The 17145-nt window shown below is 38.9% G+C and overlaps 1 protein-coding gene across 1 annotated transcript in view; it reads left to right on the top strand.

Annotated features, from left to right (window-relative positions):
• Window positions 1-10832, top strand: part of LOC122910048 (cell cycle control protein 50C-like) — a 28313-nt gene extending 17481 nt beyond the window's left edge. The window contains exons 6-8 of the mRNA XM_044254794.1: window positions 1136-1345; window positions 3961-4202; window positions 10605-10832. Of these exons, the coding sequence (XP_044110729.1) occupies window positions 1136-1345; window positions 3961-4202; window positions 10605-10832 (680 nt within the window). The remainder of the gene's footprint in view (window positions 1-1135; window positions 1346-3960; window positions 4203-10604) is intronic.
• Window positions 10833-17145: the final 6313 nt, after the last annotated feature.

A 17145-nucleotide genomic window follows, 5' to 3' on the forward strand; every position in this document is an offset into this window, starting at 1 on the left:
CATGCTGTATAGTGGAAGAGACAGACAAGCCCACCATGCTAAAGTGGGAAGTATGAGAACGAGAGTAAACTCAACAGACTCATTTCCTGGCATTGGCCTTCCATCCTGTGCTTCCAACAGTCCTACAACACCCAAATCTACTAGGCCTCCTGGCTTTAGAACAGGCTTGTAATTGGGACACCTGGGTGGTTCAGTGGGTTAAGCCACTGCCTTTGGCTCAGGTCATGCTCTCAGGGTCCTGGGATCGAGCCCCACGTTGGGCTTTCTGCTTGGCAGGGAGCCTGCTTTCCCCTTAGTCTCTGCCTGCCTTTCTGCCTACTGTGATCTCCCTCTCTCTGTCAAATAAATAAATAAAATCTTTGGGGAAAAAAAAAAAAAACAGGTTTGTAACACCTTTGTTCTCTGCCTTCTCTTTATCAATTCCTCCTCCTTACTTCCAGCTTTGAGCTCTAAGCATGTTGCAGCAGAAAATATCTATTTAACAGAGTCTTCATGCACATACATGATTGTTTCCTTAGAATAAATTTCTAGAAGTAGAATTTCTAGGCCAAAACATATGCAAAATATATTGAAATTTTTGATGCATATTCCTAGATTGCCAGTGATATTTTCAGTCTGCACATTATCTGCTCTGAGCAAGAGTTCCTAGTTCCACTGCATCATCAATTGTTGTCATTTTTTTTCTTTACCTGTTACCCAAGTTTTAGATGAAATGATCATATCTTGTTTTAATTTCCTGTCTTTAATTTGCTAGTGAAGCTAAAGAAAATGACGACAGTCCCTGTGATGCTATCCCTGAAGATAACCACTATTGTCCTTTTGGACTATTTTTTCGGTGCTTTATATGCATTTAATGTAGTTGAACACATAATATAAATATAATTTGATATTCTATTCTATTTTAACCCTATGACAAATCATCACTATTTCCCCTACATTTCCTTAGAGTTTTTATAATCCATTATTTTTTAAAGGTTGCATACTTAGGTAGCTTATACATACACACTTTTTTAAAAGTCTTAATCATTATTTCTCTTTTCTCAAGAAAGCAAAACTATTTCATCCTCTCTATTCTAAGGAAAACTGAAGGGTGTAGATGATTTCTGTCAAACATGTCAATGATTTCTTCCCACAGGGACCACAAAGCCTCCATCCTGGGCGAAGCCTGTCTATGAACTGGATAAAGAGGATCCAGAAAACAATGGCTTCCTCAATGATGACTTCATTGTGTGGATGCGGGCAGCCGCCTTTCCCACTTTCAAAAAACTGTACCGTCGACTCAATCGCATACAGTACTTTACTGAAGGCTTGCCTGCTGGTAACTATAGTTTTAACATTACATATAGTATCCTTTTTTACCACTCTTCTTCCTGAGGATCAAAAAAAATCAGCATCTGTCTAGGTACTAGTTGCTGAATTATTTTGTTTTGTACTTTTCTATTCTACAATCTAAACTGTGTATACAAAGAAGAAATATATAGTTCTCTAATTGGTAGTGCTGTCACTCGTCACCATAGAACTGTTAGTCTCCACTTTATATATAATCAAATATGTAGTTTTAAAAAAAATTTTTTTAGGAATAACAGTTAATAGCACTATCAGGTAAGTAGGGATGGGTAAATAAGGAAGGACTATTTCTATTCCCCCAAAAGATTAAATACAGTGGACCTAGAGATGTGTAACAGAGAGGGATGGGATAAGGTAGAAGACCAGGGAAATGAGAGAGAGTGATTTGGTAAGCAGTAAATTTAGAATATATGCTAAAAATAATGAAAATTGAGAGACACTGTAGAACCTTTTAATTTAAACAAAAGTATAGACCAAGGGAGCCCTGGACTCAAGATGCAGGTGCAGTCCATCCATCCCACGTGATGTGTGCTCTAAGTTCTGCTCTGAAAACACTGTGTTCTTCCGTCTTTGATACCGAGCCAGCTGGTAGGAGTCAGTGCCTTGGTTAAGGACATAAGGTCCAAGTTAGGAGACACAGGCTTTAATGTGGGATTCTGAATGTTTTCACTTAATTCAAAAGTACAAATGTAACTCTTGACTTATAGACAAAAAGATTTAACTTCAAAGTGAGAGCCAAACACTATCTTTAAAAAAATTATATATTTATACACAATCTCAGGGCTACTGAGTAGGAGTTGTTCATGGGACTCCCAGCAGGCCAGAGGATCTTACCACAAAACTGTCTACTGCCTTAGTAGTTTCTTTACATCTAGGGGAGCTTGAATGAGAAATAGTTTAGAAGAAGTGAATGACTATATGAGCTCTAGTTCCCCACTCCATGTTTTTTTTTCTATCCTAGAGTGTGGGACATCTCCATTCTGACCAGGTGGGGGTGGGGAAGTGGGGGGTGTGGGGAGACATTCCTCAGTCAGAGATGCATCACTGATGTGACACCCTCTCTGCTTCTCAGCTTGTTGCCTCCTTCAGTTCCTTCATTTTCATTTCTCCCTAAATAAAAATGAAAGCTACAGACCTGTTTCTCTTATGCAGCCTTATACATACAGATCTAAGAGTAAACCATAGAATATTACCTTTTTAATAGGATTTCAGCAAGCCACCCCCCCCAAATTTGAGATTGAAAGTTACTTGACAGTGGTCTCCCAAATTAGACCTTCTGATCCCAACTTTGTCTATGATTCCCGTATCAGTAAAGCAGGTAGCGTTGTAGTCACAAAACAGGAAGAAAGAAACCCATCATTTACTGCTGTCCTCACCATGCATGCCCAGGGGTTTTGAGTTGAGGGAAACATAAGGGACTCCATGTTCCAAACAGAGGAGACACGGTTTCTCCTCTGGAGTCAAGCTCTCCTTGAGTGACTTCATTCACAGTCCTATTTTAATGCTGATGACTCTTGAGCCTAAATCTTGCAAGCAGAACCTGGACCCTGAGCTTCAGCCCTACATTTGCACCTCCTGAGCAGAGCCCTGGTGTGAGTAGTACCCAGCCTGCCTCACGGCCTTGCTGCCACGCAAGGAGAAGGACTAAATCAGAGCTGCAGCAGACACCTATACCACTCCTAAGGGGAAAAAGATGTTCTGTGTCTGAGAAAAAGACCTTCTTAATGGAACTGAAAGAAGAGAAAACACACAGCTGGGTCAAGGTGGCATGCAGGGACCTGGTGACAGTGAGGGATTTTGATGGAAAAGAACGAGAGAGAGAACTTGTTTCCTAACCAGTTTCCTTGTGCCTTTAAATCGCATGTTGCCAAGTGATTTGAGGCCTTTTAAGAGCTTTGCTGGGAAATGCTGCAGTCCTGTGCCGTTGCTATGAGAAGCCTTTATTTGTTTATTAGTTTGGTTTACAAAAGGCACCAGATGTTTAAAAACCTCAGGCCACATGCATAATCAAAATGACATCATTAAAATGCTAACGATAGCAAACCCACTTCAAACATATTCTCCCCAGCAATGAGGGATGTTTGCCTTTTCAAAACCCAAATGAATGCACCACCTTTAGCTTTCCCACAAAAAATGTTTTGCCATATATCTCATTATTTTTATTCTTCACTAATTTTGAAGAATTTTCTACAAGGTAGGAATTCAAACCTTAGTTATGAAGGACTTTCGCCTACCCTGGGTCTCCTGATTCACAAACAAAAATTTAGGTTTGCTATAAAGCACATCTGTATTCTTTTCATTTCCTTGGGTCTGCCAAAGGAAATTAAATATATTTGTCCATTTTTTAGTTGTCTGTAAGTCAGTCTGATCTATTTGTGTCAGAATCTCTTTTATAGATTACAACTATGTAGAGAGAAAGCTTGTTTTTGCTTAATTTCATTCCAGGAAGATACAACATTGGTAAAGATTAGACAACATGAAGTTCAATATTCAACCATTTTTTTAAACCTACAAACACTACAATTTTATATGGTTTAGCCTAATATATTTAGGATATACAGTGGTAGAGCTGAGAAGTGTTGAAATAATCCTTAACAGGTCTTCTTGTCTTAGATTTTCCAGTAACCAGGTTTAGAGGAGAAAAATCAGTTGTTCTTTCCACCTTGACATGGAGTGGAGGCAGTAACCTTTTCTTAGGTCTTGCCTACACAGTGACAGGAGCAGTGACATGGTTGGCCTTCTTTTCCATGATGGCAATTCACTTGATGCTGAAAGACAGGAAAATGTTCTTCACCCAGCCAGCAATAAAGTCAAGTTTTAAGAAGAAAAGCAGAAAACAAAGAATGAACAGTGAAGTAACTAACAGAGCCAAAGATTTGTGACTAGGCTCAAAATGACTGAGATATTTCATCAGGGGGAGCTGGATTGACCGACCAAGTACAATCCCAGATAGGTAAATAATGAGAGATTCAGAGTGAAGAAGAGGAGGAAGACAGGGAGGAAGAGGAAAAGGCATAGTTACGTATAGTAAAATGTCCTTAGAATGGAGAAGATAAATCATCCTTGAGTTCTAAACCAAGTCTCGGGTATTTATTTAAAGGCTATGTGCCTGGAGGTAGGTGAATGCCTAGGAGAGAGTGCCATCATTAAGAGTAATGTAAGCCTGGGGTCCCCAAAATTAGATGAATCCTTTAACCTCAATCAGACTCAGACCGTGAGTCTTCATTGCCAGGTCGAAATTATAGACTTTTTAACAATTGTTGAACATCGAATTGAGCCATCAGGATGATTTTTGAAAACTGATTTATTCAGTTTCTATGGATTCAAAGTTAAGTTTTCTTTGCTAAGAATATACCAAGCAAAGATTGTGGAGTGTCTGGAACACCCACAATACAGCAATTCACCAAAAAGAAAAGCCAGAGGTTTCCCTGAAGTTATTCATGTAGCCAAGAGGGAAGCACTGAAAGTTGCTGATTCTCTCAAAAGTTGTATTCGTCATTTAAGGGCACAAAACAAGTCTCAAACTTATATTGGGATGACATATTCTGGAACGCAAATGATCACATGTATTTATAATACTTGAATCACATGTGTTGAGGGAGCTTTTCAGGGTCCATCTTAAGATGTTTGAATTCCTGGGATGCCTGGGTGGTTCAGTCGGTTAAGCATCTGCCTTCAGCTCAGGTCATGATCCCAGAGGTCCAGGGATAGAGTCCTGCCTTGGGTTCTTTGCTCAGCAGGAAGACTGCTTCTCCCTCTGCCCCACACCCTGGTCTTGTGCAATGCTCCCTCTCTCTCTCTCTCACACACACACTCTCTCTCTCTGTCTCTCTGGCAAATAACTAAATCTTTATTTAAAAAAAAAAAGTTCAAATTCCTGATAAAGGTAACTTAGAGGAAACTGAACAAAGTACTTGGTAAAGCTGTCAGGCAAAGAGTCCCCACAGATTTGTGTACATAGATCTGAATACTGTCCTTTAAAAAACATTTAATATTTCTTTTTTAAGATGGAAGAATCTTTACTCTATGATGTCTCTAGGAGAATTTTCATTTGTTAAAGAAAAATACAGTACAAACCTGTATTTGTCTCTTTAGCAGCCAAGAAAGCATTTCTTTGTTGCAACTTTCTGCATTCACTGAATACTTGAGTACTTTTCCAAAAAGACCAAATTTCAAATCCCAATGCTGAAATCTCAGAATCCATCCTCCCCCCACATCTAACCTTTCATCTGTAACCAGTGACCTCTGGTATCCAGGTGTGGTGGGCCAAATAATGCCTTACCTCCCACCCCAAAGATAGCCACAGCCCAATCCCAGAACCAGTGAATGTTACCTTAGATGTCAAAAGAGACTTTGCATTAAACTAAGAGACTTTAATTAAACTAAGAGTATTGTGTGGAAAGATTATCCTGGGTTACCTGGGTGGGCCCAATGTAATTGTGTGGATACTTATAAGAGAAGTAGGAGATCAGAAGAGTAACAAGGATGTGGCAGTGGAAACAAGAGTTTGGAGTGATACAAGGAAGGCATTGTGATCCAAAGAACATAAGAAGCCTCTAGAAGCTGAAAAAAACAAGAGACATCCTCCCCTGAAGCCTCCAGAAGTACGGCTGATATCTTGATTTGAGACTTCTGACCCCCAGAACTGTAAGAGAATAAATTTATGTTGTTTTAAGCATTGAGTGTGTGGTAATTTATTACGGCAGTCATAGAAAACTAATATACAAGGGGTTGGCACTGTTCTTGTCTCCTGGGCGATTGTTTCTCAAGTTTAGGTGAACTCTCCAGGGCAGACGGCTAAGAGAGAACAGAGCTCACACCTGAACCAGGCTGGACCCTCACCTTCTCAGTTATGGGGCTGCTTAGAGAAAGGCATGAACACATTTGCTGCATCTCCAGTTTATTTATCAGCATAGAGAATGCTGTATCTGTCAAGGTTTTCCAGAGAAGCAGAACTGTGTGTGTGCATGCGCACAAGCGGAAAGACCGTCTGCTGGAGAAACCAGGAAGAGTCAGTGTCGCAAATGAATCCTGAAGTCTGTGCTGGAGAACTCCCTTTTGCTCAGGAGAGGTTAGCCACCTTTTTTTATCTTCAGGCTTTCAGTTGATTGGATGAAACCACTCTCATTATAGAGGGCAGTCTGCTTAGTCAGTTTTTTTAAACTAAATTTTGAGGGGGTTGGTTGCACCTGGCTGGCTCTGCGAGGGGAACCTGCAGCTCTTGATCTTGGGGTTGTGAGTTCAGGCCTCACTCTGGGTGTACACATTACTGAAAAATCAAAAAATCTTTAAAAAAAATTTTGGGAGGAATATTCTTTTATATTAACCAGATATTAGATGAATATATTCAAAAATAAATAAGCAAACAAAAAGTATGATATATGTTGTAACTATTCAAATTTTATTGTCCATTAGTGCCACTTAAAAAAAATTTTTTTATTGAATAGTCAACACACAGTGTTACTTACGCTGTACAGCATAGTGAGTCAGCATCTCCGTATGTCAGACTATGCTCACTACAAGTGCAGCTGCCGTCCGTCACCATACAGCACTATTACAATATCAGTAACTGTATTCCCTAGGCCGTGCCTTTTATTTCCATGACCTGTTCATTCCATAGCTGGAAACCTGTATCTCCCACTCCCCCTCATCATTTTGCCCATCCACCCATCACCCTTCCCTCTGGCAACCATCTGTTTCTGTATTTATAGGTCTGATTCTGCTCTTTGTTTATTCATTTATTTTGTTTTTCAGGTTCCACATATGAGTGAGATCATATGGTATTTGTCTTTCTCAGTCTGACTTATTTCACTTAGCTTGATATCCTCTAAGTCCATCCAAGTTGTTGCAAATGGCAAGATCTCATTCTTTTTTTATGGCTGAGTAATTATCTATGTATAACTTTACACCACATCTTTTTTATTCATTCCTCTATCCTTGGACACTTAGGTTGCACCCGTATCTTAGCTATTATAAATAATGCTGCAATAAACATAGGGGTGCAGATATCTTTCAAATTAGTGTTTTTGCTTTCTTTGGGTAAATACCCAGTATTAGAATTACTGGATCATATGTTATTTCTGCAGCCTCACCGACATCTTTGTTCCCTGACTTCTTAATTTTAGCCATTCTGATAAGTCTGAGGTAGTACCTCATTATGGTTTTGATTTGTATTGCTCTGATTGTCACTCTGATGAATAACACTGAGCATATTTTCATGTGGCTGTTAGCCTTCTGGATGTCTGCTTTGGAAAAACGTTTATTCTTGTCCTTGGCCCGTTTCTTAACTGGATTATTTGGGTTTTGGGTATTGAGTTTGATGAGTTCTTTATAGATTTTTGGATTCCAACCCTTTATCTGACATGTCATTTGCAGCCCATTTTTTTTTTTAAGATTTTATTTATTTATTTGACAGAGAGAGATCACAAGTAGGCGGAGAAGCAGGCAGAGAGAGGAGGAAGCAGGCTCCCGAATGAGCAGAGAGCCCGATGTGGGGCTCGATCCCAGAATCCTGGGATCATGACCTGAGCCAAAGGCAGAGGCTTTAACCCACTGAGCCACCCAGGTGCCCCTGTAACCCATTTTTTAATATGTTGAGTTGTTTCAGTGTTGAGTTGTTTAAATTCTTTATATCTTTTGAATGTTAACCCCTTAAGAATATATCATTTGCAAATCTCTTCTCCCATTCAGTAGGTGGCCTTTTTTGTCTTGTTGATGGTTTCCTTTTCATCTTGTTGATGGTTACCTTTCCTGTGTAAAAGCTTTTTATTTGATATAGTCCCCAATAGTTTGTTTTTTACTTTTGCTTTTTAGGAATCATATCTAGAAAAATGTCGCTACTGCCAATGTCAAAAAAATTACTGCCTGTGTTCTCTTCTAGGGTTTTATGGTTTCAGGTCTCACATTTAGGTCTTTAATCCATTTTAAAGTATGTGTGTATGTGTCTGCATGTGTATGTATGGTGTTAGAAAGTGGTCCAGTTTCATTCTTTTGCATGTAGCTGTCCAGTTTTCCCAGCAGCGCTTATTGAAGAGATTGTTTTTTCTTTGTTGTCTATTCCTGCCTCCTTTGTCACAGATTACTTGTCGATCTACCAATTTAAATGTTAAGTCTCATCCAAAAACACCCTTCCAGAAACATCCAGAATAATGTTTGATCAAATATACCATGGCCCAATGAACCTGACCCATAAAATCAATCACCACAGAAGGCATCTGCATTCACTAAGTAATCGACTCTTTTCCCAAAAAAGTACTACTCATCTCATTTTATACGAGAGTTGGCTCAGTGGGAAAGACCTATACAAAATCTAAGTATGTATGCAAGAAACTAAACTCTTCAAGAACTATGAGTCCCTGGAATTTATGACAGAATGGAGATGTGAGTGTGCTTCCTTTTTTCTGCTTCTCCACAAGTCAATAAGCCCAAAGCAGTCAGTCTTTGTAAGACGCTCACCCTGCTATAAAATCTGGGAGCCATCCTCCTTCTCCTTGTTAGGGTAAAAGTATCATCATTTACAATTAATTTCCTACTCACAATAGGAAGCTTGATTTTTCTGGTTTTCTTTCTCTTCTCTCCCCCATCATCATGCTCTTGTCTTCTTCCTCCACTTTTCTAATTCTTCATCCTTGTGCTTTTGTGAACTGGTAGGTGAAGGCTTGGAAAAACGAGGTGCTACTCAACTCTTTCTCCAACTTCTGGAAACAGTTCTGGAGTGAGAAAAAGTGAGCACGAGATCAAGAGAGACAAGAATAAAAATGAGTATCAATGAGAGTTTATACGTGAATGCGTGTGTTTGTGCGTGTATGAGTGTGACTGTTTAGAAACTTCATTGGTGTTTTGAGGTGCTTTAATTTAGGTGTATATTCTAAGTGTGTAGGCAGAGACAGCAAGTATAAAATTGGGTAGGACTGGGCTGCCCTGTGGCTCAGTTGGTTAAGCATCTGCAACTGTCTTTGGCTCAGGTCTTGATCCCAGGATCCCATGCCCCGCTCCTTGCTCAGTGGGGAGCCCACGTCTCCCCTCTACCTGCCGCTCCCCTTGCTTGTGCTCTCTCTTTCTGACAAATAAATGAAATTAAAAGGGAAAAAAATGGGTAGGATTGAAATTATGGGTAAATAAAAATATAGAGTTGAACTTTGAAATTTATCAATTAAACCCCTACTTTGTGTGACAAATTCACAATGCTGGAGATACCAAAATGAGCCTGCTGGGGCTCTTGCTCTCAAGGGGCTCAGCTCACATGGATGTTTGTGTCCTTTTGAACCTTCTCATACCTGTCCCACACAATTGAGCATGAATCCCACACTCACCTTACATAGGATTCTTTCAGTTTCCTGAATGTCAGTCTGCCTCCTGGAAGGAAGAGAGGTCATGCTCCTTTTCCAACTCCCTCTATATGATCCCGGAGCACCTAAGTCCATGCTGGGCACAGAGCAGTGTGCAAGCTAATGAAAACCTCCTGACTTGGTCACAACATAATCTGTCACAGGCTGTGCTAAGCCTTCCTAATGAAGGCTTGGTTTTCATCTGGTTTGTTTCATGGTAAAGGCTCTATTAACCAAATGTTAATAAAAGAAGCCCAGCTTCAGACAGCTGCTGGTGGTTTTCCTTTGCACTGTGTCCAGCCGAGTCCCATGGCAGCGTGGTCTGTAGTTGTCAACATTTTTTGTCTATGAATGTTCATGAGTGACAGCAATGCAGAAGGTTTCAGTGGGCCTCACCAATGAGCACAACAGGGAAACGCAATCTTGGAGCCAGGGACGTCATTCAGGTGCTCAGCTCTGAGTACCTCTCATCAGGACTGGTTCACGAGTCCGTTGCTAAATCAACCTCGGTTTGGCAAATAGAGCACGGCCCTTGTAAGTCTTTATTGCTACTAACCCGGTTTCTAGAAACGTTACTTTCCTCTTCCCTGTTTACAGCGCCAGCATTTCACTGGCACTTCTCACATCATGCATCTTCAGTTGAGCCCCAGCCCCTGTTTTATCTGTAACCCCACACCGTGCCCATGCCCCCTTAAAGTAACTACCTTGGGATATGATTAAAAGAGAAAGAGGTGAACTTGTGAGATCCGGATTGCAGTGAATCAGAGAGCAGCAAGAGGAACTCATTTAGGAAAAAAAAAAAAAAAAACTTCCTTTCAAAGGTTTGAGCTTCTACAATATCCCCATTCTAATCCTGTGGCGGTCCATGAAATGATTCAGAATCTGGAGAGTAAAATATCGTTTTATAATGAATCTTCCTTTTTTGATTAGTGTAGAGTCTGTATCCTGCTTGCAGAAGCAGGATCTGGTTTTCTTATTGATTTTCGCCACAGTTGGAATGAAAAAACTCAAGTCATTGCTCCGATGGCAAGAAACATGTTACGGGGCTCACAGAGCCAGCATTCGGACCAGATAGGCATCGGGGTGCCTTTTGCTCTTTTCTCAAAAGAGCTTCACTCCATTGAAACAGATGATTTTTCGTGCAAACTAGTGCTGTAGAAATAACTTACACTCTGTTGTGTTTTTCTTTTTTGTTCTCTAAAGATTTCTCCGTTTATTTTTTAGTTGAAACATAGTTGACATTTTAGTTTCTTTTTTTATAATCAACATCCATGGGCTGGCCATAAAAAATGTATTCCTCAGTCTGAGGTCAGGAACTTTCTTGAGAGCTCAGGGAAATTCCAAAAAGTTTGTGGACTCTAGAACTGCAGAAATCCAAAAAGTAGGTTGGGGTGAAAGAGACAAGCAGTGCCTTTGTTTAGGAAAGGTGAGTACAGTTTCTGGATTTCCACTTTACTTTTAAAGGTGGAGACTGAGGAAGGAAACCTGAAGGGGAAGAAAGGGGGAAACGAAAGAAATGAGAGTGGAGAGCCCTTAATGTGCCCAGTCCATTTAGATGTGCATACTCACATTACTGCATTTAATCTTCACAACAATGGGAAGAGGCAGATCTTTTACCCTTCCAGAAGTTATTTCCCTTACCCTTCTTCTTCTTCCTGTCAAAGCCCACTTCACGTGATAAATATAAAAATGCTAGATACATATTTTGCCTTCAGGTAGGAATAACCAAGGGACCCAGTTCTGGGTATAGGACTTAAGAGAAAGCTGTTGGGGAGATTTGGGAAAAGATTTTCCTCCAAAACAAAAAAAGAAGCACATATCAGAAGAGATTTGTCACCTTCCCTTCCGCTTGTTTTCTACTTACGAATGCAGTTGTAGGAGGACATGATGCCATCTTGCAACCAAGAAGAAAAAACTCCCCAGGGCCCAAATTTTTCATACTGAGGATAGTAGAATGAAGGATGGAAAGAACTGGATTCTTCAAGACATTGTTGAGACCACTGATTCAGTGGCCTGGAACCACTTACCTCTAGAGAACTTTTTATGTGAGATAAGAAACCCCTTTATTATTCCAGCCACTTTTAGCTGGATATCCTGTTACTTTCAGCCAAAAGCATGATAATAGGTAAAATATGACTATTTCCATTTTACTCTGCTAGATGTGTTTCATCTAACAGACCAAAAAGTTAATTTACTGGCCATCACAGTGGAAACAGAACATAATTGCTTTATAATCTGTTGGAAATCAGTCCCACAGTTTTCAGCTTAATACATTTTTTCCTCACTGTCCTTCAAGTGTGGATGAGAGCATGTAGTAGTCCATAAAACGACCATGTACCACAGATGGTACTGCCTTCCTATTTTTCTTGTGACCCAGTTGCTAAAAGATTGGTCCCAGTCCTCAACCATTACTCTGACGATTTGGCTAACATTCTTCTCAGCAGACTGCTGGAAGTTCAGAGGCTGGTGCTCTGGGAGACTGACAAAACATACTGAATCTATGATAATAGTCTCCTACCATGATGATGATGATATCAGGCTCATGTTTTGAGATAATTCTGATGTTCAAAATGATTGCTAAAAAAGTTGTCAGTCACACTTAAGCTACTACTCACAGATATAACATGTTATACACTCTATGACATTCTCAAAAAGACAAAATTATAGTAATGACAAAGATTAGTGTTTGCCAGGAATTTAAGACAGGGAGAGGAAGTGACAATAAAGGGATAGAATGCAAAAGGTAATGGAACTCTTCAGCATCCTGATCGTGGTAGAAGTCACATGAATCTGCACATGTGTTTATTCACAGAAGTGTACACTACTAAAAAAGTCAGTTTTACTGTATGAGAATTTAAAAACCAAATCCATCCCATAAAAATGACTTCTAGACAGTCATAGATAAGTCTAAATTGATTTACTTCTTCTTCTAATTTACTTTACTTTTTTACTTCTTCTTCTAATTGTTAGCAAGAAAGAGGGGATGCTATAGTTAGTTATTGCTGGGCTTAAGAAAATAGTAGCCAGGAGAAGGAAAGGGAATATCTGTATCTGATTGATGTAACTAAAAATAGTGGTTGGCTTTCCTAAGAAGAGAACAATCTATGAAATAAAACTGTGATTTCTTATTTGCTGAGGCCTCTCCCAATATCTTTTGGGCTGAGAATCAGAACCACTTCCCAGATTACAATATCTCAGGGTCCAAGATCTCAACTGATGCCTAAAAAGCACTTGACAAAATTTAACACCTTTCATAATAAAACATGCAGCATGCTAGGAATAAAGAGAAATTACCTCAACATAATAAAAGCCATATATGAAAAACTCACAACTAACATCATACTCAATGGTGAAAAAGTGAAACTTTTTCCTCTAAGATCAGAGACAAGAAAAGGATGTCCACTATGAAATTCACCACTTCTATTCAACACAGTATTGGGAGTTCTAGCCAGAGCAATTAGGCAAGAAAAAAAAAAAAAGTAAATGGCATACAGAGTGAAAAGGAAGAAATAAAACTATCTCTGTTCACAAGTGACAAGATATTTTATATAGGAAATCCTAAAAATTTCACACACACACACACAGAATACAAAATCAGCAATAAAAATCAGTTGTGTGTGGGTTTTTTGTTTGTTTAAGATTTATTTATTTGAGCAGGGAAGGGACAGAGGGAAAGGGAGAGTTTCAAGCAGACTCTGCACTGAGTGTGGAGCTCAGTGGAGGGCTCAGTCTCACAATCCTGAGATCACAACCTGAGCTGAAATCAAGAGTTGGACGCTTAACCGACTGTGCCACCCAGGCGCCCCTCAGTAGTGTTTCTATATATTCTATGAACAATCCAAAATTAAGAAACCAATTCAATTTACAATAGCATCAAAAAGAATAAAATACTTAGGAATAAACTTAACCAAAAAGGTGAAAGATTTATACACTGAAAACTACAAAATGTTGCTGAAAGAAATTAAAGACATCAATAAATGGAAAGACACCCATGTTCATTAGAAGGCTTAATACTTTTAAGATGTCAATGTTACCCAAAATTGTCTACAGATTTAATGCAATTCCTATGAAAATATCAACTTTTTTTGCAGAAATAGAAAATCATCCTAAAATTCATATGGAATCTCAAGGGACCCCAAATAGATAAAACAATCTTGAAAAAGAAGAACAAAGTTGGAAATCTCACATTCCTCATTTCAAAACCTACTACACTGCTATGGCAATCAAAACACCATGATACTGTCAAAAAGATAGACATATAGACCAATAGAATAGAATAGAGAATCCAGAAATAAGCCCTCCCAGATACAGATTTTCCTCAACTTTTGATGGGGTTATGTCCAATTAAACCCATTGTAAGTTAAAAATAACACAAGTCAAAAACACATTTAATATACCTAACCCACCAAATATCATAGCCTAGCCTAACCTACATTAAACATGCTCAGAACACTTATATTAGCTTTCAGTCGAGCAAAATCATCTGACATAAAACATATTTTATAAGAAAATGTTAAATATTTCATCTAATTTATTGAATACTGTACTGAAAGTGAAAAAGCAATGGATGTATGGGCACAGAACAGTTACAGGTGTATCAGTTGTTTACCCTTGTGATCATGTGGCTGGTGGGAGCTCTGGCTCACTGCTGCTGCTCAACACCATGATAGTATTGCACAACATACTGCTAGCCTGAAAAAAGATCAAAATTCTGAATTCAAAGTCTGATTCCTACTAAATGCTTTCATGCCATTGTAAAACTGAAAAGTCGTAAGCTTGACCCTCTGTATGCTCAAATGATTTTCAGTAAGAGTGCCAAGACCATTCAATGGGGGAAAGGACAGTCTTTTCAACTAATGGTGTTAGAAAAACTAAATTTCCCTGTACAAAAAAAAAAAGGAAATTTGTACACTTTACCTTCCACCACACATGAAAATTATATATATTAAAAAATGGATCAAAGACCTAGAAGTTAGAGCTAAAACTGTAAAACTCTTGGAAGAAGACATTGGAGAAAAACTTCAGGATATTGGATTTGACAATGACTTCTTAGATATGACACCAAAAGCACAGGCAAGAAAAAAATAAATAAATTGGACTTTATCAAAAATAAGAACTTTTTTGCATAAAAAGACTATGAACAGATTGAAAAGATGACCTCCAGAATGGGAGAAAATTGTCACAATTTTTATATCTGATAAGGGATTAATATCCAGAATATATTTTTAAAGGCTACAACTCAGTAGTACAGTAAAAAATCTAATTTAAAATGGGCAAAGGACTCAAATAGACATCTCCAAAGAAGATATACAAATGACCACTAAGCACAGGAAAGATGATCATTATCTAGTCATTGGGGGATTCAAATCATAACTGCAGAGAGAGAGATCACTTCATACCCATGAGGTTGACTATTATCCTAAAACAAACAAACAAACAAAAATAATAAGAGTTGGCAAGGATGTGAAAAAAAGTTGAACTCATTGCTGGTGGAGATGTAAAATGGTGCAGCTGATGTGGAAAATGGAATGGTGATTTTTCAAGAATATAGAAGTACAATTACAATATAATCGAGCAATAATACACACACACACACACACACACACACAGAGAGAGAGAGAGAGAGAGAGAGACTATAATAATACACTATAGAACACTATAATACATAATTGTATATATTATAATAGCCTTAAAACCAATATAATTCTAACACATGCTACAATATGGATAAACCTAGAAGACATTATGCTCCATCAAATTAGCCAGTCAGTCACAAAAGAACAAATGTTGTATGATTCCACTTATAAGAGACACCTAGAGTCGTCAAACTCAGAGGTGGAGAGTAGAGCAGTAACCAGGGCTAGGGATGGGGGAGTTCTGGAGATGGATGGTGGAGATGGTCACACAACACTATGAACATACTTAATAGCACTGAACTATACACTTAAAAATGGTTACAAAGGTAAAATTCATATTATGTATATTTTACACTACAACCAAAAAAATCTCAGAGTCAGTGTATCATGCTTGGAATTTAGAATGACAGATCCCGAAAACCCCTTTTGAGCAGCTTTTACATGTGTGCTAAACATTTGAACAAGCTGAATATCAAAAAGAGATGGAGTGATGCTGGCTGTAGATTTCAGCTGCAGGATCTTCCAGCAAGTTAGGACAGCATGCTTGTTGTGTGAGATTCCTGTCTTGCTAGTTTCACTGGAAATGAATAGTCTCCACATCAATGGGGAATTTTATTAACCAGGGTTTACTGGGTTCACTGAAACAGTCCCATTATTTAACCACTCAGAAAGTCCTTCAGCCACAGTCTTCTTATGTCACTACATCACCGAATAGAACTCTTAAGATGTTCTGTAGATAACTTCTTAATACAAGGAATGCATTCTCCTGGGAATACACTGGAGCCTCCACATGGCCCTTAAGAAGACACTGATCTCTTTGAAACCAGGACTGCGAGATTCAGGGGTCTGGGGGTGACTTCCAGTTGCATGGATTCTTTTGAACTCTGATTCTCAAGAAAGACTGAAGGAATCATCGGAAGACCTAAAATAGAATCTGTCACATACCAATCCTATGAGACAATACATGATCTTGTAGAGGCACTAAAAAGAAAGGAAGACAGACATTCTGGGCCTCTTAATGTGATTTATTGGCTTCTAGAGACTCAAAGACTATGGAAAAATTCTCCTATAGGATTAAAATATATAGACCTATTGGACTCTGTTAAACTGAAAATAATAGTTAAATCCAAGGATCAGGAGCAGCACCAGCATAAAGAACGAGTTTCTGATTCCCCAACGTCCTTCCAGATGGCTCAGATACCATCAATCTCCCAGCCAATGTGGAGACAAAGTCTGTATTTCAAGATTTTCATCTTTGACCTCATTCTAAAACATAAAACAGCATTGTCAGAGATTTTAGATGGCCTATAGATTCATGCAAGCTTCTTCAGTTCACACTAATGAAAGTTTCCCATATGGACTGAGGTCAGTTCTTGACCTCCAAAATCCTCAATATGTTATTCTCAAGGCAGCTGCCTTCTTCCTAGTCTTATAAATTAGCTGTGCACTTTCTGGGATCAACCACATCCTAGGAAAACTGACTGCAGCTCATCCAAGAAACTTGGCCTCCATTCCGTGCTCTCCAGAAACAGCTGTGTGAAAGTTTCAGGAGCAATAACTCAGGCAGAGGGTCCTCTGTGGTCCACAGAGCCCCAAATTTGGATAAGGTTTCACTTAATATTCATTGGTGTTGGGAGTTTGGCAAAAGTAGGAAAGGACTCCTAATTCCATGGGGTCAAATATCCTTCCTAAAACTAAAATGGAAAAGATGAACTGACTCATGGAAAGGATTTTGTGATAAACCTAATGTCCTGGGGCCACTTTCATAATAGCACCTCCTCTTCTCATCACTTACTTCCCTTGTGTGTCTCTTGAATAATATTATTTTCAAGGAT

This window comes from Neovison vison, chromosome 6, assembly GCF_020171115.1.
Source record: "Neovison vison isolate M4711 chromosome 6, ASM_NN_V1, whole genome shotgun sequence".
In the NCBI taxonomy this organism is placed as follows: Eukaryota; Metazoa; Chordata; class Mammalia; order Carnivora; family Mustelidae; genus Neogale; species Neogale vison.